This window comes from Tauraco erythrolophus, chromosome 16, assembly GCF_009769465.1.
Source record: "Tauraco erythrolophus isolate bTauEry1 chromosome 16, bTauEry1.pri, whole genome shotgun sequence".
In the NCBI taxonomy this organism is placed as follows: Eukaryota; Metazoa; Chordata; class Aves; order Musophagiformes; family Musophagidae; genus Tauraco; species Tauraco erythrolophus.
In genome coordinates, this window is record NC_141480.1 from 6,059,936 (window position 1) to 6,086,236 (window position 26,301).

The 26,301-nt window shown below is 49.6% G+C and overlaps 1 protein-coding gene across 1 annotated transcript; it reads right to left on the reverse strand.

The window, feature by feature from the left end:
* Positions 1-8,290: 8,290 nt before the first annotated feature.
* LOC104378392 (leukotriene C4 synthase) lies at positions 8,291-11,329 on the reverse strand. Its single transcript, XM_009985397.2, has 5 exons — positions 11,272-11,329; positions 10,339-10,438; positions 9,093-9,163; positions 8,776-8,857; positions 8,291-8,417 (listed from the first exon to the last, which is right to left on the reverse strand). The coding sequence occupies exons 1-5, from the start codon at positions 11,327-11,329 to the stop codon at positions 8,291-8,293; spliced, it is 438 nt and encodes a 145-aa protein (XP_009983699.1).
* Between the last annotated feature and the right edge of the window lie 14,972 nt (positions 11,330-26,301).

Below are 26,301 nucleotides of genomic sequence, written 5' to 3' on the forward strand. Positions count from 1 at the left end.
CTTTTCCTAGGAGGCCATCTCTGGTAAGTGCTTTTGCAAGTAAGGGTACTCCCACGGTACGTGATCACTTGCAAAGAATGAGATAGGGGATAAAAATCTTGCTGGAACTTTATTAGGCTTCTTGAGCAAGGAAACAACTATATATTTTACACATGCAAACTTCCAGGTCTTGCTTCCGTGATTTCTTCTAGGACTCAAGCATCGCCAGTTTACCTGGCTTTATTGTTTTATGGTGCCAGCCTGACACCTGTACCTTCCTCTCCAGCCAACACAGCTGAACTGTAGTGTGTCTGTCAGCAACTAACACAGCAGCTTCAGGTACTTGTTCTTCTCTAAAAGGGCTTTGTTCTACTTCAGAACTTCACTGGCCCATTCCTGCGAAGGGGAAAGGCACACCTGCTCTCCAGACTGCTGGGGAGAGGAGCTGCTCTCATTTTCCCACTTGCATTCCCAGAAGATAATTTTAGCCTTGTTCAAGTCAGCCTGGGGAGGGCCGTAATCTAAGCTGAGCTCAACCTGCTGGGTTCTGTAGAACATCTGGTAGAAAATGGGCAAAGAAGTGGCCTCTTGGGTAGAAATCTGCTGGAGATACGCTCTGCCAGATGGTCATGCAGCCTCAGAGTTCCTGGTGAGCAGGGCTGGGAGCAGAGACATGCACCAGGACAGCATGAGCATCAGTCCAACCCGCAGAGAGACACATACAGCTCAGTAAACATGTTAAGTAAAGCTCTTCCTTGACACCTGCTACCTGCTCAGGACATTGCTGTTTGATACCATCTCTATTTGTTAGCTTTGCTTAAGTTTCTTTCCTGGACAAGAAAATAATGGAGAAAATCTGCATCTCTGGTTCAAGGGTTCTGTAGGCACCTAAGCCTATATGGAGACACTTTGCCTGTCTGGAAGTGGTGCAGATGCTAATCTGAGTAGGTTTTGGAGATACTATTGCAATGCAAAAAAAAAAATCATTATCAATACTTCTTTTATGGGTCAGCATTTGCTGTTTCAGGGAGAAAAGAACAATGATCAGAGTTTAAACACCTGCTCTGAAAAGATGACAGAACGCATTATTCATCAGCCTGACCCCACTGCTCTGTGTGCCTTCTCTTTCTCTCTTTCCTAGCTAGATGTTATCCATTTGTTCTTCTGCCTCCGTTGTAAGCATCATCCTTCATGTCTCAGCTACGCGTGTTGCATGTTGCTCGCGTTTGCATATAAGCATGTTAATCTGCAGACCTGATTAACTCTCAACAAATACTGCTAGCAGCTGACTTGCTTTATCATCTGAGGTCTGAAATGGGGAACGCATGGAAGTCTCATACTCCCACTGCTTTGTAGGTTTCTCTATGTGTGACCTCCAGTCAAAAGCCCTAGAGTTCAATTATAACCCTTCTGTTGCTACCCATGGCTTTAGAAACAGCCGCTAGCTGCGATGCTGTGACAAATACAAGCTAAACAATGCTATTAAATATGCATGGTGTGTGTTCCACCATATTAGATAACATGGCCACGTTCATCATCTGCTAATGCTGCCAATTCACAGCTTTGCTGATGCAGCCTCCCTCTCGCTTTTGCTTTGGGCAAGAGGCTTTTTGGCTACACTTCCCCTTTTCTTTCTTCCTTTTCCCATTTTTGTCTTTATTCATTACTCTGAAAATAGTGGTCTGAGACAGCAGAGCTCATGTTTCCCAGCTTTCCTAAGCTGTAGTTTACTAAGAAGCCAAGCTAGTCTGGAAACCGATTGGAGAGGTCGATAGACACTGCTGTAGTGAAAAGTTGATACCCAAGTCCCTTCTTCTCTTTGAGGCCACTGCTGTACTGTTTGAATCTATCACTGCTCCCTTTATACCACCAGCTTATCCACAGCTAATGCTCACTGTCCTCTGTCAAAAGGAAACATAAGAATTGCCTCTGTGCTGCTCCCCCGGTGACTGCATCCTCTTGGGGCTCAGTTGGGAGTTCACCTGTCTGACGCTATGCTGTTCATTAGTGTAACTCAGGCGTGTTACCATTTCGGTTTTGTACCATTAAAATTACAGCAGTTGGCAGAATAGCTTCTGGTTTTCACTGATGGAGCTAGCTACCTTGCTGTGAATGCAGTTACAGCTGTAGAAAAGGTGTCTTTCTTCTACCAGCATACTTGAGGTATCTGCATGTTTTGCCTGACTCTAAGCTAGGTGGGCATGAGTCAGCTCCGATCCAGAAGCCATCTGGCCGTGCAGTGCTGTACTGAGCTCATCAGGCTGCTCTCTTAAGATTTCTTCACTCGGGCAGAACATTTACAGCTCTTTGGCAGCTCAGCCTTGCACCCGCAGGGAGACAGGTGGGCAAGTGTCCATTTGCATCCGTTGCAACACGCCTTGTCTGCATTTCCTTACACCCTCCCAGAAGGAGAATGAGCTGCAAAGCTGTAAATACTTTACAGTGGGGTGACTGAGTCCAGTCTTGAGAGAGCAAGCGTGCTGCGGTGTCTGTATCAGGGCAGATAACACAGTGCCTGAGCTCCTGTTATTCTAGCCACCCGTGCTCATGAAATGGAGCCTATTTTAGCCACTCACCAACTGCAGGCTCAGGAGCAGTGACCACAGCAGCTCACTGGTTTCATCCATGCTGACATGATGATCCCTGACTTCCACCCCTCGCAGGTAACGTTGCCTTAGCTGCTTGGCATCACCCAGCTTTCTCTTGTCAAGTGGTGCAACGTCAAAGCAACGCAGCTGATGCACATGCCGCTGGCACAGATCCTCTCTTATTCTCTCAATCCAAGAGTGCTCTGTGAGTCCTCCTGAGTGCTGATCCTACTTTTTTCTCTGCCTACCTAACTTTTACCTTTAGTTCTTAGACACTAGAAATCCCTGAACGCAGAGTTGGGCACAGCATTGGTGAGGGCTGGAGCAGGGCATGCTCTTTCCTAAGCTACCACAGCAAATGTCTAAATTTTCCTTTGGAAGGAGGGCATTCACAAAAGGGGACATTAAGCCCTGTCCACCTTGTATGTACTGTGGCTTTGCCCTTACCAGGGGAAAGCTGAATTCTTGGTGCTCTCTTACAAGTGATTATTGCTGGGAGGTATAAAACTGATGAAGATGAGGCAAACTGTAACCTTAAAGTATGGATTTTCCTGGCCTCCCTGTCTTGACCTGCTAATACACAAAGTGGCAGATAGTTTTGGTTTTGCTTGGATTTTACCCCACTCTCTCATGCAGGAATGTTTTTTACTGTATAGGGCTGTGGCCCCTGGTAATGTAAAGGGTGTATTTGCCTGGAACACCCTGCGCCTCCATCCATGGCTGCGTCTCTTCTGCGGCGGTGTGATGTTCAAGCCAAGCACGGTGCTGTCAAACCGCAGGTGTGACTCAGGTCAGCCACAGTCACACTCTTCACCCCAGTCCATCTCAGTCTCTCCAGTGAGGGCTGTGCTCTTGGAACTACACCCTGCGATTCCTCCGGAGTGAAGCACTCCTCCTTCCCCTGGTCTTCTCTGTTACGCACCCAGCGGATCTGTGTGTCTGTGTGTTTACTTAGATCAAGAGGGTTCTGGGTTTTAATACCCATAATATTCTTCTCAGTTTTGGCATTGATGGATACGCAGTTCAAAACGACCGTACTGCACGCAGGCAAAGACGCTGTTGACAGCGAGGCCTCTGCAGACTCAGCACATAAAATGGGTCACTACCGCAGTTATTTCGGTTACACAATTCCAGTGTGACTGCTTCCTTTCTTTTTCCTTGCCCTTGACGTCACTTGAATGTAAACAAGTGAAACTAAGACAAGGGGTAACAAAATCAGGATGAGGAATGGAGAGGGGAAAGGAAAGCGTCCCACAGTACTGCTCTGGAGAGCAGCATCCTCACAGCTCCAGCGGGCTGGTTCCCCAGAGCTCTGATCCTGGAACTGCCGCAGAAATAAAGACCCATTGAGAAGTCTGGCTTCAAATTAGCATTTGAATTCCCTTGTAGTCTGTTGTCAGATGGGCAGGAGGTGGGTCTCGATCTCTCGGTACTGATACACAAATGTGGCTTTAAAAGGTCCTTATTTTTCTGAGGGAAAGAAATGCATGGACACTTTGTGTTTTGCTTTTTTTTAATTTTATTTTCTCTTTTCTCTCTCCCGTTCTCCTCCATTTCACCCCTTTCCCAGACCAGGCTGAGCCGTAGATAGACACGTCTGGGTATTGTTAGCCCAGTCTGACCTACTTCTTTCCCTCCCTTTGGCCCCATGTTATGGATGCTGGTGCTATGGAAACCTGGGTGATATGCCAGTGCCACAAAGCCAGGGCCACCAGCTGCACCCTCCTCTCCCAGCCCCACAGCAGCTTCCCTCCCAAGCACACCCCCAAAGAAAATTAGCAGTGCTGCTTCCCAGGGAAATCCAAGGCTGTGCTCCATCTGTCCCACCAAGCCGTGTTCTGCAGGGACTGGGGTGCTCTTCCTCAGGTGCATGGGTGCATTTTTTGCCTAGTCCCAGTACACGGCATTTCAGTGCTGGGGGCCACGTGTCAACACGCCAGCACCTGCACACCAGACCTGTACAGGTATTCTGCACAGGCCATCACATGACGCATAGGAAAGTACACGTGGGCGCCCTTGAGGTTTTCAAGATAAAAATAAGCTACAAACTTCTGCAACACGGTAGAAAAACCTTACAGGACCCTGGCTGGGCTCCTACGAACACGGAAATAATGGCATGTGCACCAGCGATCCCTGGAGCGGATGGCAGTAGCTCCCTTTTGGGGACAGAGCTGTGCACTTGCATTGCCACTCGCTTGCTCCCGTGGGAACAAGCCCCATCGGGGGACGGAGGCTTGTTTACAAGTTCAGCCTCTGCGTCTCTTGTGATAAAAAAGTTCTTGCTGGTTCTGCAGGTTTCCTTTGCTCTCCGCTGGCCTCCCACCCAGCTGGCTGCTTTGCCTGGGAGGCTGTGGCTGTATCAGAGCAGATTGGCTCCAAAATCTCATGCCAAACCTTTTCCTTCCCGTTGCTGACACTGAACTGGCAGCCCCGAGGGGAGGAAGCAGGAAGGAGCCTGGGAATCCGCAAAGCGCTTGCAGGGGGATCTTGTGTCTGTCGTAACCCGTCTCTAGGAGATTTTTGCGGGGCTCCAGGACTCCTCCACCCCAATAACCTTAACACGAAGGCTTGGCCCAGCACTGATGAACCCTGAAGCAGGAGGGTTTGCGCATAAGTGCTGCCACGGCCCCGGCTCTGTGTGCGGGCAGCCTGCGTGACCGCTGCCCCACGCATCTTGGGGTGCACCCGGGACGCCCTGGGCATCTCTTGGGGTGCAGGGACCGACGCCTCCGGCACAGGCGCTCGGTCCGGGAGCAGCTGGCTGCCAGCCCCCCCAGACCCCTCCGTATCCCCCCGGCCCCCGCCGCCCGGGCTGCCCCCCCCCGCCCCTGCGCCGGCCCGGCGGCCGCAGCCGCGTCCCACCGGCGCCCTCTGCCGAGCGGCGGCGGCCGGAGCCCGGGGGGGACGGCGGCGCGGGGGGGGCGGGGGATGATGCTGGAGCTTGCGGGGGCCGTGGAAGGGCGAGGGGACGGACGTACGAGCGTGTTCGGGCACGGCCTGGAGCTCCTCTGCCCGCTTCAGCCGTGCCCCCCTCACCCAGCTCTTCTCTCTGCCACCGTCGCTCACCAGCACGGCGGAACATTAAGCCAGGGCACAAATCCTCGGGTGGGGGGAAGCTGAGGTGTCGTTGTGGGTCAGCTCACCGTCATGGGGAGGGGCGGCGGGGGCCGGAGCAGCGCTGAGCCCGCAGCTGCCTGGCAGCGGGGAGGACCCTCACCCTCCGGCACTGGGAGTTGCGGTTCTGCAATGGGCCACGCAGCAGTTCCAGGTGGTTGGATTGCTGTTAAACTGTGGCTCACGGGACGGTCTTTATGCCAGCTGGATGGTGACCCCGCAGCCGTGTAACCTTGGGGTGGCACGGGCAGACCCTGTCCCACCCAGCACACACCCCGCGGGTCCAAACCTGCCTCCTCAGCACCTCTGCAGCAGATGCAGGTGGGCAAAGTGGTTTCATACAGCACCAGTGCGACACGCTGTGTGGCGGCATCAGAAACCATCGACTGCGTCGTTGAACCGTGGTCCGACGCAACGTGATTTTCTTTGATGACAGTTATGAAGTATGAGAGTAATGACAGCATCCCTGGGTGGAGAGGAGGAGCTTTGCTTCTGCTAGAGGCACCTGAAACGACCCCTCTGACAATTATTTGAAGGGGATGATGTGCCGGGCGTTTTTTCCGTGGCAGAACTAGTGGCAGCGGGCAGCTGGGCCAGAGCTGGCTGTGCTGCGCCAGGATTTTTAATGGTCCTCTGTGCATCCAAGGGGAGAAGCCGACTTGCCACAGCCTCACTGCTGAATCATTAACTTCTCTCCTCTGAGTCATTCTGCAGCCCTGTCACACACAGAGCGGAGACAAGCAGGCCTGAGGTGGGTAGTGGCTCTGGGCTGATACGGTGGGGTTAGAAAACTGGTTGCAGGGTGAAAGATGGAGGTTGTGTCTGCAGAACTGGTGAGCACCAGCTTGGACTAACCCAAGACAGCAGAGTCTGACAAGGAGCCAGGACCTGCACTGGCAGCTGGGGCTGGTCCTTCTGCATTAACCCTCTGGGAGGTGACTGGCTATGCTGGTTAAAAGGTGGGGACTGAGAATGAAATTCAGGAGATGGTGGGATGTGTTGATGTAAAGGCTAAGTGAAATCTCACTGGGGGAAGGTGGCATGTGTGTTCCTCCCTGGCCTTGCTAAGGCACAGCCAGGGTTAAACGATGCTCAGCCTTCTCCCAAGTGTTTTACCAAAGCTGCTAGAAAAAAAGTTATTCTGTTGTTGTTTATCTTGTTGTGACACCCAAGTGGTCCTGTGAGGATGGGGCCTCGCTGCACTGAAAACTTTGCAGTTATTTTTGTTTGGATTTAAGCCTTCCTCTGCAGTGTTTGCCAACTTCAACGGGGCAGCACAAGGCAGGAGAGCCCGAAAGGGATATGGACTGGGGGCTTTGCTGGATAAGCCAATTTAAGATGCAGGGAAGGAAATGAAACAATGTGAAAAATTAATCACTTATTCAAAAAAAACCCTGCCTTTTGTTCTTACAGTCTAGCTATGCAAACTGCTGGGAAAGGGAGGGGAGAACGATGGGCTTTAAAATGTGGTTAGCCTGGCAGCATGTTAATGCAGTTCTTTTCACTCCCTGGGTTTGGTGTGAAATCCCCCCGTGACGATGGCACGGAGCACTGCTGGTGTTTCTGAGCTGTGTCGCTAACACGAGCGGACCGACGGCCAAAAGCATCCGTGTTGTGAACGCTGGGCTCCGGTGAAAATTCAGCCCTTCCCACCGCAGGGGGGGCAAGTCCAGAGGGGTACCCGAGCACTGGGCAAACCACCCAGTGGGGACCACTGTTTGGTGCTGAGCAGCTCAGCCCCAAATCTGGGAGCTTGGCACCTCTGAAAATCAGCTTCTCCCTACTCAGAGCTCTCCTCTTGGGGGGCGTAGGGTTGCAGGCTGTGTTGCACTGCACGGCGGGGAAACTGAGGCAGCTACCTCATGCTCAAACACCTGGGATTTTGTCCTCTGCTAGTCGCAGACCCACAAGGAGACATCCAGCACAGCAAGCTCAGTGCCTTTTTATTCATACACGTTGTCTCTCAGCAGTATTCAAAGTTACACATGCAGTAGTGGTTATGAGTTTGCTCCATCTGATTTACAGTATCGCCCACGGGCAATGGCTAATAACTGTTACAAGGGCGCTAAGGCACTAACAGACTTTCGCACAACATGTTGGTGGCTGCTCCTGTTTATCCCTCGCCTCTTTTGTTACGCCTCAGCCCACACCTGGTTTCAAACAAATGCCTTTCTTAGGTGTGGGCCTTGGAAAACTGGCCTGAACCCATGGATGGTGCCTGGGCTGAAGGCAGAGCCACTGGAGGAAGGGGAACGCATGGCAGTTCCCTGGGGCAGCTCACTGGGAAGCTCAGGCTGAAATGAGTTTGCTTTTAAGTGTCCAGTTTTCCAAAAATTCTCCTTGTTTTGGAGTGGTGTTGTTTCCACATCAGGCATGATGGAGCTGCCAGATATGGAGCACTTGGCACACAGAGTGCTAGGGGGGAAAAATACCTCCTGAAGAGCTCAGCGGTTCGTGCCAGCACTGGGTAGGGGGGTTGGAGGTGTTAAAATCTCAGATGAGGGTGAATTTGTTGCTTGGGGCTGTATTAGGTACAGCCAGTCCTTTACCGTGGGCAGGAGGGAGCAGGGCTCGAAGGTGTGGACACGGATGAGGGACAGAGGAGTGGGTCATGCTGTGAGAAGCTGAAGGACGTTCAGCCCTGCGTAGTGACCAAGGAAGAAATGCAAGATGCCCAGGACTGATGCTGCAACGAGAATCCAGAGAACTCCAGTGCCAAAGTATATTGGGGCGAGCCTGGCAGGAGAGAGGGACCTGCTGAGACCGAGCATCGTGGCTCTCGCCTGGGAACAGTCCCTTCCTCCCTGCAGAAGTGGGGTGGAAAGACAGCCCCTGGCTGTCCCCTGTCCCCTGTGTGGGGTCCCGTGCCCTCCTCCCACCTTGAGGCATATCCCACCTTGCCCCATATCTGTGTCTCTGGCCCCAGCCCTGTACTCATGCCCACGTTACACCCTGGGGAGAGCTTGGCAAGGCTGAGTCATGCAGGGACCCCGAAGCAGCCAGAGGGAGTCCTGAGCTTCCCCAAGGCACATTATGTTCCCAAATGCAGACCCCCAGTGGTTACCATGTACTCGAGGCTGGCGGAAGTGTTTACCTTTCTGAGGACGATGCCCTGTATCCCGTAAAGTAGCAGTAGCGGCTGTAGAGATAGAGCAGACCCAAGGCTGCAGCCAGACCTGCAGTTGAAAGAGATCACAGTGACCATCTCTGCAGGCTTTTTAGAGCTACTTTGAGCCAAGCAGGTAGCCCAAAGTGAAGGAATAGAGGGTTTGTGTCCTCTGGCTCTACCTTCCCATCAGAGACAGAATTACTGCCTAATTTATCATTTGGAAGGTGATCAGGACCTGAGGACTGAGCTAGCACTCAGGGGAACAGATCCAGTGACAAACCAGGTAACAGGGCTGTTCTCACCTTGATGGAAGAAGAGTCCAGCCTGCCAGAGAAGTGCCAGGAAAATGGGAAAATACTCAGAGGAGTTCACCCTGGCAGGAAAGTGGAAGGGCATAAACAAGGGAAAAGAGGAAGATCTTCCTTTTTTGCTTCCTCTATCAGTTTCCAGAGGCTGCAGCTGTTACTTTTTAGAGCTGATGTCGCCACAAAAAACCTCCAGGCTTGCACCTTTCCCCACAGTTTCCGTCCCACCTTTAGTCACAGGAATTAAACAGTGGGAAGAACTGGGTCTCTAGGGCACAAGAAATTAAGTAAAAGATGCCCAGTTCAGACCGTGAACAAAAAGGCTCTATGAACCACCCCCACTGGCCCTTCCCAAGTGCTGCAGCTTAAATGTTGCTGTAAACGCCCCAAAGCCCCCATGAAGGTCTGCCTCAGCAGGCTGCGGACACACTGAAGATGGATTGCATCTTAAGCAGGTAAGGCCAGAGCAGCTTGGGCTTCATGCAGGACTGGGAGGGTGCACTTAGCTGTTTGAGCTGTCTGTACTTTGTACCCTTTGCTGGGTCCTGTCCCCTGCAAAGGTAAAGCAGCAGGACCAAGAGATGCTGGAGGAGGCTGAGTGTAGGCTGGCAAAGGCGCAGAGAAGGGGCTGGCTGAGGGGATCCTGCTCCTGCTGCCTGGTTGCTTTCTTTCAGTGCTCAGCTAAAGCAAAAGTGGAAACTTCCTCCCTCTGCTTCCCTCCCCACTGCAGCCCTAGTTACGGCAGAGATGCTGGGTTGTGGCTATCCCCATCCCAGCCTGATTATGAGATCTCTGGGAGTTTGTCCTTCCCAGCAAGTGGGTTCAGAGCAGGGCTGAAGCTGCCTGAGACTTTGACATCGTTTGGCTAAAACCAGCCTAAGACTCAGCCACCCACAATTTTGTCTTTAGCAGCCCTACACTCTACAGCAGATATTCCTGTGTGGTTTCTATCAGCAATGGCTGGTGTGTTTAGGACTCAGGAGCCAACACTCATGGGGGTTTAGACAACAAACAACCCCCAACAACTTTGGGGGTTGGAACTAGATGATCTTTAAGGTCCCCTCCAACCCAAACCATTCTATGATTCTAACACAGTCTTGATGCTGACTCTTAAGCCCATTAACTCAACCCCAAGGGAGGTAACTGCTGAATTACAGTTATGAGAAATAAATAGCAAAGCGGGGGAGGGGTAGTGCTGTTAGACATGAGATCTGGAAAGCATCTTGTAAGAGGAGTTGCTTACTGTGCTCGAAAGATCCTTTCAAATTCTGGTGGACCTGAGATCTTTGGAGGAGAAATGCCAAACGTCCTCCTGGCATAGATCACCTGGAGGAAGAAGTAAGCTGCAGCAAAAGAGAGAAAAGTAGCAGTGGTCAGTCCTCTGGCTGGGCACAGTGGGGCCAGGAGATGGACAGAGGTAAGGGCAAAAGTTCTGCCATCTCCTTCTAACCTTGCAACCCTGCATAGCAGAGAAAACTGGGTGAAAATCCCAGATTAAGTTTCAGACAAGGAAAAGGAATGACCCAGTGCAACAGTGAAGTGAGTTGTATGCAGTAACATTGCACCACTGGATATCTGTTTTCTCTCTTGCGTAAATAACAGATCATCTCTTATCTATAGAAATTGTTACGAAGTTCAGATGCACTTCGTTACTGCCGATTTTGAAGGTTTTTTAAATCTTTATTTTTTTTTCCCTTCTAAATCTTCATAGCTGAGTAGGGAGGGAACTGATCCCACAGATAAGCCACCCAGACACTGAATTAAATTGTCATTCAATGTGGAACCATGGCTGGGGGATGGTCCGTGTGACCCACTGCAGCCCATTCTTCCACCTTTCTGCACCACAGTGCTCTCTGTATGCTTAACATCTACATGAACCTCAGGAACTGCTGTAAACCCATTTTTCAAAGAAAGAAATTCTACATGTTTGCAGAGGAGAAGATCTACCAACAAATTTCTGAACTGGGGAGGTAGGTCAGTTCAGAGGAAGGGCTTCCCAGGCACTCGTTTTGTTCAATACATTTCAAAACCCAGACAAGATATCACTCCACTGTCTGAAAAGCAGGGCAGTGCCAGTGCAACAGCAGACATTAAACATGGAAGTGATAGGAAATCACTGGAGGTGCAGAAGACTGACCCAGCAAGTATTTGTGCGTGTGCGTCCGATGGTCCCTACCTTGCTCCAGGACTCCCAGGACTGTCACAGCAGCCAGCAGATGAATCTGATCCAACATATTGACTCTTCCAGACCCTAGAAAACTTGATTTCTTGATCAGAAGCTCCTCTGGCCACGTTTGGTCTTTGCTGATGTGGCAGTCGGCGCTGGTAGCTGGCAGCAAAGGTTTGCTCTACTTGAACAGGGAAGATTTCAATGTGATGCTTGTTAAAGAAGAAGCTGCTGCCCAAGCGTTCACACGCTGTCCCAGTTGTCGCACACACACCACCCGAGACTTCAACTGCCGGCGCTGGAGTCCCCTCGCAGCGGGCGACTCCGGGGAGCCGACGGGTGCCCCTCTCGACTCCTCACGCACACACACACTCACTCTCGGGACTCTCTTCCTTCAGGCTCGACCCTCAGTTCCCTGAGCCAAAGTCTCCAATTACAAAGTGCTTCAGGTGAATTTTTTGGTGGTACAGAAGCGGGTTACAGCTCAAGCTGGGTGCATCCGCGGAGGGATCACGAATAAAGAACTCCCTGGGCAGTTACACCTCTGCAATCTAAGTTGCCCTCCCCTCGTGCAACGGGTCGGTCCAATAGTAATATTTGGGCCTGGTGTCTTCCTATTTCTCATCAGATCCTTTTTCTGTTGCCAGGCAAGCTGTTCCTTTTCTTATCTGACAGTTGCACCTTCTGCTGATGGTTGCGGCTTCTCTTTCTGGTTTGCCCCAAGTTCGGAGCCTTCCTTTGCGTAGCTGAGTAAAAGTTCAACATGGGTTCAGCATGTTCTGATGAAAGTTCCCAGCTTGTGGTCTAAGGCCTCAGCAAGTCTTGCTGCTAATGCTGAGCAACGGATTCCATCAGAGCTAGAAAATAACTACCGTAACAGTGCTTAAAACCAGGAGGAGTCTGGCTTGCCCGTTAACATACGCATCGTGGAAATGTAAATTAGCAGAGAGAGGTCTAATGTAGTTCTGTTCCCACACTCCCTTTTCCAGGAACGAGTTATAAGGAAATGGGAAAGACAGCAGAGAGCAAACGTGTGAGAGATAAGTGAGGAGAAATGGGAGCTGCATGGGGGGACGAATCTCAGCAGCCCAGCAATCCACTCCCTAAAACCACTCCTAAGGAAGGCTGAGGCAGGTCCCTCTGGCTGATGTTGTATGAGAAACCACAGCCCTGCTTGGGCTGTCCTGCTCCACTCGAGCATCAGGACAGGCAGCGTCTCATGGGACATTCTACGGCATGCCCAGACTCTGGAAAGCAAGCGCTGGGCACAGAGCTCTGAGACAGCATCGAATGATGCCTCCAAGTGAAAACCCCACTGCAACGGTAACAGACGATGTGATAAGTATAAAAGGTACAGATCTATGGTGGTGGTACTTTATTTGGGGATGGGTCCTGAAGAGTGTCAGACATGGAGAGGGTTTCAGGGCTGGCCCTCGTACTGGAAAGGCTGGGAGATGTGCATGTAAGGCTTCTGATCCATCCCCAGCCAAATTAACTCTCATCATAAACACCAGAGGGAGTTCTGCGTGGGTGAAAAACACATCAGGATTCATCAGGATATAGGAAAAGAAAAATTATGTTTTCGCATGTAGGGAGTGACCCACTCAGCTAATTCCTGTCTTAACAGCACAAAGCTGGCACAGCTGCCAGCTGCTGAGACTGCCGGCTTTGTTTCTTTCCTCTCCCTTCATTCAAAGAATTTTCCCTTTGGACCAAGGGAAAAGGAAAGCGGGTTAAGACAAAATGATCGTTGAACGTCACTATTATAGAAAACAAGATCAGATTAAAGCAGTTTACAGAAATTACGTTGTATGCCTGATGTCCTTGATAGACTTTCTAAGAAGCAATAAGCTGGTTCTGGTTTTCTGACTCTATAAGGGATAAAGGCACCCGAAGAGGCTATAACAATGTCCCAGCTTAGTATTTGTCCAAATATCAAACACAGACACCACCGTTTGTCAATCACCAGCTGTAAGATTAATTCTTTCATCTCAAAAGTGATCCTATTTCATTCCAGCGACTGTTTAGAAATGCAAGGAACATTGTGTTTCGTTTTGTCCCATTTAGTTGTCAAAGAAATTAAAGACTTTCCTGTGTCAGCTCACAAAGGGCAGAGGCCTCGCTGTGCTTAATGACGTTTGATTTCCCTCTGCTCCTGTTTGATTACAGCCCACTAGCAAAGAAAATACAAAGCAAAACAACCGAACAAAAAAGATCCAAGTTTTTTGTCATCCATCGGATGACAGTGCAGTGTAATCTGCCTCCAAAGTGTCTAATATGTGTAGGGAAACCTGGGCCAGGAGAAACTGCAAAGGCTGCCATAGAGCCCTCCCACTCCCCAGATGGTCATTAGATGCAAAATACTTCTAGTATCACGTAGTGTAGTCTAAATACAATAAAGGCTAGTAGAAACATGAATGAATAAACAAGCACAGATGTCTCTTCTCCCCTCCTCCCTCCCCCATAAGCTTAATTTTTCAAGCTGTCTTTACCTCCTGAAGGGCACAATGTTTTTCTTGTCCCTGTTTGTCACCATCAGAACTCACCTTACTTTATGTTCTCACTTGGTGTTTGCAAGGAACAGACACAAGTGCCCTCCTCCCAGCACCAAACACCTTTCGATGACAGGATTGTCACCAGTGGACAGCCTCAGCATCCTGCAGACCACAGTGGCCACCAACATCCCTGTGTAGGGGACGCCATGGCAGGCTCTGGCTGGCAGACATGGTCCCCCTCACCAACCCGGCCTCCACCACCTTCCTGCCGTTTGCATCTGACCTAATGACTACGCAACCACACGGTGACTCGGATCATGCTGCTGATGGAAGAGAAAACTCTCTGGGCTGCAAGCAAAGGGAGATCTGCCTGCAGGCAGCTCAGTGAGCCCAGCTGGCCACCACATCCCTGGGCTCCACGGGAGGAGAGGGGCAGCAGGGACAGCCAGGGTTGGGAGACGGAGACAAGGTCTCACCGCTGTCATCATCTGCCTGCAATGACACTGGAATAAGCATATTGCAAAACCTCACCCTCCAAAGCTGACACGGATGAATTTCCTCTTAAGCAAAGAGAAATCCTGTGGTCCCAGGCTTACCTCGGGGTGGATTTGCTGAGCAGGAACTAACGGAACGCTGCCGCCCTCTCCCACTCCCCGGCGTGTGCTCTGCTCTCCACATTACACTGTGTGAATGAGGTGGCTGGAACTGGCGTGGTCCAAAGTCCTCACGCCTCCCACTGGCTCATGGCCAGAAGCACCTCTCTGCCAATGGTTGCTTCTGCCACCTCTTCCTGCAGCCATTAATCCTTTCTGCCTGCTAATTACCACTGTAGGACTGCACTGCGAGCTGGATTGCAACGCCAATCGGGATTAAAAATAATCTCGGGAAGAAAAATAAGCAACACAAAAGGCTTGGAGGAGTTGTAAGCAGCCACAGAGTTTGCAGTATCTGTTACTCCCCAGGAGCAGCGGGGCAAGGAGAAGCCAGCAGCACTGGGTCCAGCACCATTACAGGCAATAACATCCCTCTAGAAATGTATTTAATGGGAGTACAACGGGCCAAGAGCTTTCTGTTAGTGGGAGAGGGAATATTTTGCAGCTGAGAAATTTACCCTTCAGTTGTGAAGCATGGAGGCACCTTGTCCTTCCAAACATATTGTAAAAATGTGGAAGTATTTTCTAATTTTCTTGATGCTTGTACCTGCTTTTCCTTCAAATTCTTTAGCAGCCACTGAGCACATCCAAACCTGTCGCCATGGAACTGCTTGCAGGAACAGTTTTTGTCTTTCTAACAGCCACGTGGGGAAAAAAGAGAGGGTTTTTCATTCAAAAGAAGTGAAAGCCATGCAGAAAAAAAAAAAAAAAAGAGGTTTTTTAGTTCAAGAGAATGAAAGAGAGCTCAGTCCTGAGCACTTCAGTCTGTTCAACTCACAGCTCAATCGAGCTGGGCTGGCGGGGCCGTCACGCCTTCCTGAATTCCCATGCCTGCGGAGACTCCGGCTAACTCACACCAACATGTGTTGAGGTTTTCTGGCATTCTTGGATTTTGCAGCTGTAAGAGGAAGGACAGGCTGAAAACATGGCAAGAAAAGGCCAATTCAGGATCTCATCCCTTAGGAAGGCGCAGTTGGCCGCGCATGGCCGCTCCGAGGAAGGGGGGACAGCTGCAGGCAATCTCTGCGCCATGGTTCCTGCTGGGACTCCCAGCAAGGCACAAGCTGGCTCAAATCTGAGCATTTTCACATGTCTCCTGGGTTCTGCGTTTTGCAATAACCGCAACAACTTTGCGTGACAAGAACTACCATGTCTTCCTAAAATGTGCGTCTATACAGAGGCTCCTCCTTTCAGACAGTGCAATAGCAGGAGGTGGGTTTTGCCAGCGGCATCCGAGCTGGCATTATGCAAAGCATCCCTTGGAGTACAAATCAGTATATATCAGAGATGTGCTTTAGCCTGTTGATCTAGATGGATTTCGGACAGATATTCCTGGGATTTCTATATCTGTGGCATATCAAAGAGATCACTCAACTGTTCTCAAGTTATTAGTTAGGGCAAAAGTTCTAAGGGCCAGGCCAATCTCTGGGCTGCTTTAACCCTCTGCTTGAATGCCACCGCGTGGAGCCAGACCATGGCCAAGCGCTCCTGTCGACAGTGCTTCTCATCTCAGTAAAGGTGAAGGGCCTCACTTTAAAGGTAAAACAGGGAACACATTCAAAGCCATTTTCTAAAAAGCAAAATGGAAAGCCGAGTCTTTGGGAAACTACATAAATGACTATATATACTCATTTAGTTAGGGATAATCTGGAGAATTTTTTTTTAAAGCTTTCTTCTAAAGTAGTTTGGTGAGCTTTATCTGTATGCATATTAAATCTGACTGGAGGGCGCATCTGTATAAAAGCAAAATTCTCCCCTTAACCCATCATCAAAAGACACTGATACGTGTAAATGAATAATACCCCTTCTCTTACGGTCAACATCTGTTAAAATATCAAAACAGGCAAATTAAATCCCTCCCTTGTCCTGCCTTGTCTTGTGTTATTGTCACATGAGGAAACTCCTTTTCGTGTGTTTTGCCAATTTTCCTACTCCCTTTTCAGTGGAATGTCAGAAATAGCAAACAAAAAAGAGCAACGCCAGACAGGCAACTGCACTTCTGGCTAGCTCAAAGAAGAATGAATCTCTGGAGCAATGAGTGCATATGGCAGGGAGGGGGAGGATTTCCCTTTGCTGAGGGACAAACAAGCCTTTCAAACATCTTTGGCAGCTCTTATGTTAACACGCACTTAGTATTATCCTATAATGATGTGGGGAAAAAAATTGCAAGTCTACAGGGCACATTGAAGTACATCAAAGGCTGAAGAGTGGCCATGGAGTGCAGCTTCCTTTCTCCTAAATTATAGGAGTGAAGAAATAGAGCTATTTAGCTTTTCTATCTTGTTAGGTCCAGAAAGCCGGATGCCAGCCGGCCCTACCCGGCTGTGAGACAGAGCTGGGCAGGGCATCGGAGAGGGGCTGAGCGAGGGCAGCTCTAAGGAAATATTTTCTAGGGAGGAGATTGGCATTCCTGATAGATCTCCCATGAAGGAGAGACCCTTGGCTTGCCAGGCACAGGGAAAGAGTATGGGGAATTTGCCTGAACTGGGGAGGTGTTGCTGTGTAGGGTTGTATCTGCAGGGCTGGAGCGATCAGGAAGGTGGTGGACCCTCTGCCATTACAGTGACTTTTCACACCAAAGTCTTCTCCCACACGGGGTTAGGGGAAAGGAGGAGTTTGGGGGAGACAAGGGAGGTGGTCTGGGGAAAGATATGTGGGAGGCGGAGTGTGACGTGGACAGAGATGCAGGCTGGGCTGCCCGCACTGGGGCCAGCTCTGTAAGTGGTGACTACACCACTGGGAAGATGTGTGAGCTACAAAAAACTTCTGTGGGGTTCTGCTTCCTTGGTTCGGTCAGGAGCTGCATTTAACCTCAAGCCCTCCTCGCACTCGGTTTTTGCCATGGCCACCTGCATGACACACATCCTGCTGAGCATCCTGCCCCATGTCACCCCGTCCATCGCCCTGCGCCGTGGCTGAGCCGGACAAACACAGAGGTGAGACCACGGAGTCCCCAGCCATTGGCATGGGACAAGGGACAAGGCCTGTGGAGGAGTTTGTGCAAGGGCAGAAGGTGCTGGGGGCAGTGCAGGCGGATGCGTTGGGAGGCAGACAGATGTTTCTGTAAAGCTCCTCTGACATCAGCGGTGTTAAAAGATTTGGAAATACGTCTTTGGAAGGAACCAGACAGATGCTGCGGATGAGAGCAGGTCATCGTTTGGACCGTTGTTCTTTGAACTCTTTTGCTCTTGTGCCCCCAGAAGATGCCCCGAGTGATGTGCCCGAGGCGACGGGGCAGCCAGGCAGGGAATGGAGGCTGGGAACCGGGTGGGATGCTACCAGCAAGGGGTCCACACACCCTGCTGTAGCTGCGAGCGCAGCGTAAGCAGTGTGAAAAGGCTGCCCGGGCCACGTAAACAGCTAAGCCCAGAGGAATGTGAATGGGCTCTTGTCCCTTCTCCTGCCTCTGAAGGAGAAGTTAAACAGAACCAGTTGCTGCGTCTCCTGCTGGCACAGGACCAGGGAGCTGGTGGCGGCCATGGGTCACAGGGGCAAGACACGAGTCTGGGAGAAGATGGATTTCTGGTTACTGGCTGTTATTTCTTGCAGCCTTTGTGTGTCAGAGTGTGGCCAAGGTCGAGCTGACCTGGGCATAGTTGACAGCAGTGGCAGCTGCAGGGCGAGCACCTTCTGAGCACCTTCAGCATCTCCAGCTATGAGAGTGCTGGCCCACAGAGGCAGGCAGGTAGGGACTGTGTCACGGGAAGCCAGGACAGACAGACAGACAGAAAAACAGATGGAGGCTCTAAGTTAGAAACTCTTGCTCTTCCCAGAGGCCTTTGAGAAGCAGCTGATAAGCTCATGAAGAACAGGGAGCTTTTGCAAAAGGCGAGAAACTGCCTTTCAGCAGTCATGGAGTGGTGACCAGTCCCATGCTGGGACAAAGGAATTGCTTTAAAACCAGCTGGGTTTATTGCTAGGGTGTGAAATGGTTGCGAGATGCAATTGTGTAAAAGACTAGAATGACCAGAAACAGTGCTACATACCAAACTTGCCTGCACACTCTTGCTTTTAACCACTGGGAGGCTGAAATAGGAATTGAACTATCTGCATCCCGAAACCTGGAGGCCAGATGGATGGTGTCTGTAAGTGCTCTGACAAGAAGAGGATTCATCGAGTGACAGTGGTCAGTTATTGAGCTCCCGCTTAGAGCTGTACTACCAGTCGCCTGGAGATCTGCTGGGGAAAAGGCGGAGAGAACCTGCAGTAATTTGAGGATTTCTTGTAGCTGTTACACAGAAGTATTTCACCACTTCTAGTTTCCTGACAGTTCCACTGCCCTCTTCCAGCGAGGTGTGTTCAATATTTGTTTTAAGGAAAACTTGTTTTTGTATTGATATAAATCCCTCACAAGCCATCATGCTTTCAATACACTGTATGCAAAACATGTAGACATACTCTTTTTGTTGATTTGTGCCCATGCCAGCAATAAGCAAAATGGACAGTACTGAGACGTGGATCCTGCTGCCAGTTCCCTCACGCTTAAGGAAACCCATTTTCCAGCATCCATCTATCAGCTCCACACTGCACAGGGCTGGGGTCCTGCCTAATAACTTTGCATGTCTTGATGGCAGACACTTCTATTAAGCAAATTCTCAATGCCCAGGTCAGTGCCCAATGCCTCCTGGCCACCCAGGCTTCTGTCTGCAGGATAACATTCATCTCCTACCTCGGCATGATCCAAGTAGGCTTTTATCCGGGGTCTGGCGTGGCCGAGCAGAGTTGAACACAGCACGCAGGAGCTTGGTCTTTGATATTTGAAAGCCTTGACATTAGTGCTGGTCATCACAGTTTTACACCACAATTTAGTCCTTTTGTTTAGCACCTGCAGAGGTCCCAAACTGATGCTATGCCCTGTACAGTTTCAGTGATTACATGTAGCAGCTTGTGCACTTTATTGTATCTTGGTCTCCTCATCCTGAATACCCCTCTTAAATTTTTGGCTGTTGCTATAGTTCTGCAAATACCAAAGAGTAATTTGCCCTGCCCTTTGAGTGGACAAAAGAGCTCTGTTATCTGTGTGACAACTAAGCTTTTGGCAGCAGGAATAACAGCACTAGAAATTAAAAAGAACAGCAGATTATACAAGAAAGGGACTTATGGGAGCTCATTCTCAAACTCCTGCAATTGCCCAAGAGGAGTGCTGGTGTCTCACAATCTATTTGAAAGATCTTTGACTAAGCCACGTGCCACAGAAAGAGAATGAGCAATAACCCGTATGATTGCTCATCATTTGCTGATATAATCCAATGCTATAAGGATATTGCCTGGGCCAAGGCAGCCAAATGGGATTTTAATTCATTGACATGACCAAAACAGTAATTGTTGCTGTTTATTACCGCCTGTCTGTCAGACTTTCTAGTGCCAGCAAGACTAGAAGTGATAGTTATGAAGCAACCAGAGAGCTTCTGGGACCGGCTACAGCCAACCAAGCAAGCAAAATCCCTTCTGAGCTCGTCACCGGTAGCAGTGAAGGTGGGCAAGAAAAGCAGGACTTCAGCTTGAACCTCCATTTGGAAAAGTGTATCTGGAGGAGAAGGTGGTTGCTCACCTACGAGGGCATTTATTGTACACTAGCTGTAAGGATCAGTCTCACCTTTTCTATAAAAAAATGCCAACAGACAATGGTGCAAGGAAAAATCTTCTATTTCGTCTGATAAATAGCAGGATGGATGTCAAGCAGACAACAAGGTCCTTACAGAGTTATCCTTAATTCAAGCTTTCGTGGGAGGTTTTATTAGGACACTACTAGGACACTTTTTTAATACAGTGAATATGAGTTCAAATTCCTCCCAAAGTCCTCTAATGATCAACCCTTTCAGTATTTAACATTTCTTATACCAGTAATCTTCTTAACGCTAAATATAGGGTTTCTTAACCAGATATATACATGTAAATTGTTTATTATGTATATTTCACATATATGTTTTTATTATACATACAGATATAGATTTTATAAATATATATACACATGTGTATATACATGTCTTGCCTCAGACTTACATCTTTATATTCATAAGGGAGGAGGATCTCTTTAATTATTTTTGGTGCCTTGTAAAACGGTATCAGAAAACAAGCTCTAACAAAAACCTATCCAGGATTACAGAAAACTTGCAGCTCTGTCCACTTTTACCTTGGATAGGGGTTATCCAGTGGGAATACAAGGAAAGGCCCTTGTCACTGCATTGGTGGACAGATGAAAAATGTACCTGTTCACAGGACAAAGTCTTAGATTAAAATGTCCCAAAATAACAAAGGAAGCTAATGATGTGTTTTTATAAAGTAAGTCAGCGACTGATTCCAGTTCCACATATAGACACTTGTAAAAAAGAGAGTCCAATGGGGGAAATGTTTAGAATAAATGAAAGGAATGAACTGGGAATGTAAAACTAAAATAGTCAGCTTGTCTGAGACACACCAGATAGTTATAATCCACGGTTTCTACAAAGGCAAACTTGCCGCTGAGCTGCAAGCCTGTTCATCTCGGCAGGGTTAAAGAATTCAAGCTTTTACCTAGTCTGAATTCTTGATGGAAAACTAAAGCACCGTATTTTTGACTCTGGAATTTGTGTTTGAGAACAGCAACGTTCCCTGAGGCACAGCTGATACTTTTATTAGTCTTAATCAGACCTCTCTCTTCTTTCCTCCTCATTCTTCTGAGTTTCCATTGAGCTTGGTAGCAGCTTGCCTTTATAATTTCATCTGTTTCTTTCAGTTATAATACTCACCCCATGATTAATTCAAGTCTTGAGTGATAAGATCTAACTCTAAGCTATTTGACTTGAAAAGGAGAGCAAAGGTTGTCATGTTTCACTTGTGTAACCTTAACCATTCCTTTCACTCTCCTGCCAAGCAGACGTTTTCTGTGACTGACTCTTGACTGCCTTCATTTTCCTATCAGCCCATACATCAAAGGAAGCCTCTCATCCCCCAACTTCTGTTTGATTTTTTAATAGACAGCCAGTCCTGAAATAAATCCCCACCTCCACACTCCCTTGGGTTCCGACACTACAAAGCTTCTGCATCTTCTAACTGCAGGGAATACTGCGCTGCTTGTTGCACACAGCCACACTGCTGCTCTCCAGTCCCTGACTCACTGTTTTCCCTGGAAACATTATTAGAACTGCCATGCTACATTTAGGGATATTTAACAATTCCCAGCTTCTCAGCTGGCTTCATTGAAAACAAGCTAAGATCAGGATGGCAAAGAATAGCAAGACACCCTTAGGGCCATGCTAATCGCTCTCCTTACTTAGAACCAGAAGAAAACCCAGTGGATTCCAGATTCTTACTTACATCTTCTTTGGCTGAGATGCCCCTGCCTAGATCTGCTTTAAAAAGGGTTTATTGAATTCTGAAATTAAGCATCTTTTCCTTTCATTCCCCCCCTAATCAAACACCAGTAAAACACAAATTCGGTAGGTAAGCCTAGAGGACAGGCTCTACTCTTGCCTCTGTCTGAGACAGGATGGACAGAAACGTTCGGTGTTAATACAAGGAGAAACACGGTCATCAGGTCCCTCATCTCCATTTTGCCATGCACAAGCAGCTCCAAAGCAGAGCCCTCGGGCTGGTGCTGGGGAGGGTGGCAGAGCTCTCTGCGGGTGACATGGACAGCCTTGGCTTCCCATCCAAAGAGTTTTCAGATGTCTACAAAGACAATATGGACACCACAGGCTGTGTCTCAGCTTCACCTACACTTCAGGGCACTCCTGGGAGCAGTCGATTCAGGTACAATATAAACATACATATTCTCATGAAAGAAACCTGCAGTACCTCTCCATAGGGCATGCCTTTCACCCATGACCAGATGCTCTCGGGCAAGAGTTCAGAATGACAAGAACTAATGAATCAAAGGAAATTTTCCTCTGTAGCCATTCAAATGAGGGAGGGAATGCATACAGCACCGTAACGCTATCTTGGTTTCGTCCACCACAGCAATGCAAGAAAATGCAGTGTATTCCCACAGAAAACCCTGGCAGACCGTCAGGTTAGACCCGCCAAGGTCAGCTTCACTGCACACAACTCCACACAATGGGCTGGAAGTGGGGGTTAGCCACGGTCCTCTCCTTCATCCTGCTGCCACGTCCGTGCCGACTTTGCTGCTGTCCCTAGCTACAGTGTGGCTTGGCAGCCAGTCGCTCCGGCAGTGACAAAGTCCTTAGCACACACTTTGTTCTTGCCAGACTTCAGAGGCCCGGCGGGCGCAGCTCCACCTCCGGATCCAGCAGCTAATCCTTCCTTTGGAGATGGCTGTCACAAATACAAGCAGCAGCAAATCCTGTAAACCCTTCACTCCTGATTGCTTTGCTCCCGGCAATCGAGGATGGAAATCTGTTCACTGTTCCCAACCAGCTAACGCCGGGCAGCCAGAGCAAGAGAAAGCCTCGGAGGTGTCTGCACTTTTTGGGGCCATCGGCAAAGGGCTGCCAGGAGCTGAGAGCCCCGCGAGGCAGAGAAACCGAGGCAGAGAAATGCCAGACACGTCTCATCCTGGGAGGCAGAGTCGGACGCTCAGAAACACAGGGTTTGCTTATTCCCACCTTCCTTTCTGGCACAGAATGGAGCTGTTTTTCTGCAGAAAAGAGGAGGAATTTCAGCGCGACTCTGCGGGGAGGGGAGGGCTGGGCGACGCCAGGAAGGGTGCGAGATGGGGCCCCAAACCGCACGCCCAGCACAAGTGTTTGGCGCCGGCTTGGGAGAAGCCTGGGCTGGGAGGATGATCTTGATGCATTTTTGCCACCAGAAGGCAGTGGGGAGCTGCAGATGTGAACAGTGGGTGTTCAGCAGAACCTTCCTCTGGGAGAAACAGCAGAAGCCTCTCCCTCTGCTGTGCCAGGTTAGAGTCCTCTCGTTCAGCCCCTGTGCTGTCCTTAGGAAAGCACAAAGGGCTGCAACTACCAAAAGAGTCTTGTTATCATTTTATTTGGGAAATAAATATGCATTTGTTTTCTTTCTGACTAATAGCTGTAAGAGACAGGAAAATCAAACTATCAGAACGGGAAGGTGGGGATGGTCTCCAGGGGCTGGGATGCAGAAGCAGCCACAGGGCAGCAAATGCATCAACGATGCTTTAGCTGGGAGTGTTGCAGCCCCCGGGCGCAGCAAGCGATGTCCTGCCTGCAAAGGGAGGGATCCCAGCCTGGGACCAACGTGCTGGAGATCTTCTGGCTGCTCCTTGAGGTAGAACATCTCCGACTGCGCAGGTCACCTTCCCACCAGGCAGCGTTAGGTCAGGGAACACCATAAGTAGTGGAAGGAAACTCAGACACCATGTGCAGTTCAGGGATTTGAAACCAGCCCTGGCGAGGCAGCCGGGAGGGAGCACCACTGGCCAAGGCCAAGGGGGGATGCGAGGACCGGAGCTGCCAGTGACTGCAGCTTCTGCCTCTGCTGGGTTTGTGAGCTTAGTTAGAAACCGGCATCAGGAAATGGCTCTTAAGTAATTTCCATTTATAGGGGAATATTTTCACCTGATTAACAACAAATTTAAGCTTTAACTAAGAAATGGACATAAATCCTCAGCACACACAGAGTTACCTTGCCCCTCCCTCTGCTGAAACCTTCCTGGGTGAGCGCAGGCACGGACCACCCCCAGCATGGATCACTCCCTTGAGCAGGGATTCTCCAGCACTGTTGTTATTTTCGGAGGGAGAGCTAAATGTGCAAAGTCACTCTGTCCTGCAGCTCTGACGTATGGCCGAGTGGTTCTCAGGGACACAGTGAGTGCATATGAAATCCTTGTTGGCTGGTTGCAGCCGCCGTGGCCGCGGCACAGCTGTGCTGTCACCCTCCCTGTGGGCACGTGCTCTTCGTCGCATCTCACGCATGGCGGGGAAGGAGCCGTTTCTAGGAAGAGTTTTTCCCTGAGAGGGTTGTTTCTCAGAAGCAAGTGCCTCCTGCACATTACTGATTTACAGAGCTCTTGAAGGCAATTTAAGAAGTTGCCAAGCTCAGTCTTCCACCTGGGCAATCCACCAGAAGATGATACTCCACAACAAGGACAACTGAATAGGATGTATGTCCCACCTTAAGCCGTTCTGATTCATAGTGGAGTGTTTCAGCACAAACCTACCTTCATCAGCAATTACGTTGGGTGTTAGAGATTCAATTTCACAGGTCGTTCAAGCATACCTACATCTGTGTTGCTCCTAAAAAGGCCAATTGCTAGTCCAGATGAGATCAAACCATGTGTTTCCTTGCTGAATTTGTTTTCAGCCTGAACAGGTGCCTGATTCCAGCCACAGGAACACAAAGAAGGAAGCCACACGTAGAGTGGGACAGTGCTAATGCGAAGAGAAATGGGCTCAGTGTGAAACCACATGGGAGATTTAAGTGAAAACAGTGAAGCAGTGTAAAAAAAATAACGCTCAAAAGCCAGTGTGCAGAGTACCAACCACATCTGGGTTTCTGTCTTCCTTAAAAGAAGAGAGTGATGAGAATTTTTCAGTCAGACACAGACAAAGACCCACAAAATGACTGAAATATTTGTCTCCTGCCATCCAGCCTCTTCAGCTCCAGGAGCTGATGGCTGCAAGCGGAAGAGTGGCAGGTCTGGAGAGGTCACCGAGTTAAGTGCTGCTAATTCCCTGTTTATTGATTTCAGGAAGTCGGGATTAGGATGGGCCAGGGGTGCGAGGTGGCCTTGTGCTGTTTGCAGGGCATGTCAGGAATGCGGCTGCTCCACCACGATTTCTGCCCGTTTCTTAAGAAGAGGACGCGGTGGGGAAGGCAGGCAGCTGCCGAGGGGGAGCACCGTGCTGAAGCCAGCTCAGTTACCCCAGGGCTGCATTTGGCCCCTTACACCTGGCTTCCTGTGCAGGGCTGGAGGTGTCCGTGTCCCCTGAAGCCGAGGGGTGAGCAGGGTGCCGGCAGGGGGTTCCTGGGCAATCCTGGCCGTGGGGCCTCCCCATGCCCTGGGGCAATCACATGTTGGCTTGGGAGAAGAAGAGGTTTCCTGCCTGCTCTCTCTCCTTCCTAGAGTCAGTCCAGACAATGTGTCCTTCCCTTCTCTCTCCTAAATAATAAACCCGTTCACCTCTTTCCTTTCCCCCTGTGATATTCTACATTTTAGTGGAATTTCAGTTGCCATTAATTGCACCTAATCAGTCTGCCAAAACTTAAGATGTTTGGAAACTCAGCCATCAAGAATTGAAAATATTTTTTCAAATACAAACAAAGAAAATTCTATTTGTTTTTTCAAAACAAACAAACAAAAGCTTCCTTGGCAAAACAACTGCTTCCAAACGAACGAACGAACAAGCGCTGAAGCAGACAGCCCCTGAGCTGGCCACATGCAAGGTGGTACCGACTCATGGAAGGGGGTCATGTGTTGCTGTACAGACACCGGTCGAAGAGGAATAGCACGGAGCCACGAGCAGCTGGGGGAAAGCAGCTTTTGTCAGTCACTCTCGGTCCCGGCTGATCTGAAACGTGTGAGCTAAAGCGGAAAGACTTTCTGTTGCAGCAGAGTGTTCTCTCTTTTGGCCTCGTTGCTAATAACACTCCCAGCCCCTCTCTGTGCCCTGGCTCTCGGTGAGCTGTGTGGAATGAGCGTTTTGTCCTTTGCAAAAAGTTTTGGGCATTGCTGATGCACTCAGGTCACTATGGTGGTGGCAACCTGTTGTTATTGCTGGCAGGTGTTAGCTGATTGGGGGATGCTGTGTTGGCATCTGAAGGAAAATCTGCATTTCCCCAGTGAGGGAATAACAGCACAACCCTCGATACACCAGAAGGCATGTGACGTCCAACTCCTGCTGCATGTTTTGCTTAGATAAAAATGCCTCAAGTGTGAGGCTCTCAGGGAGGACACAATTCTGGGGATGTCTGAGGGCCACTCAAGCAAACCTACATCTGTTTTGTGAAAGAACTGGTGGACAGGGGCATAGCCA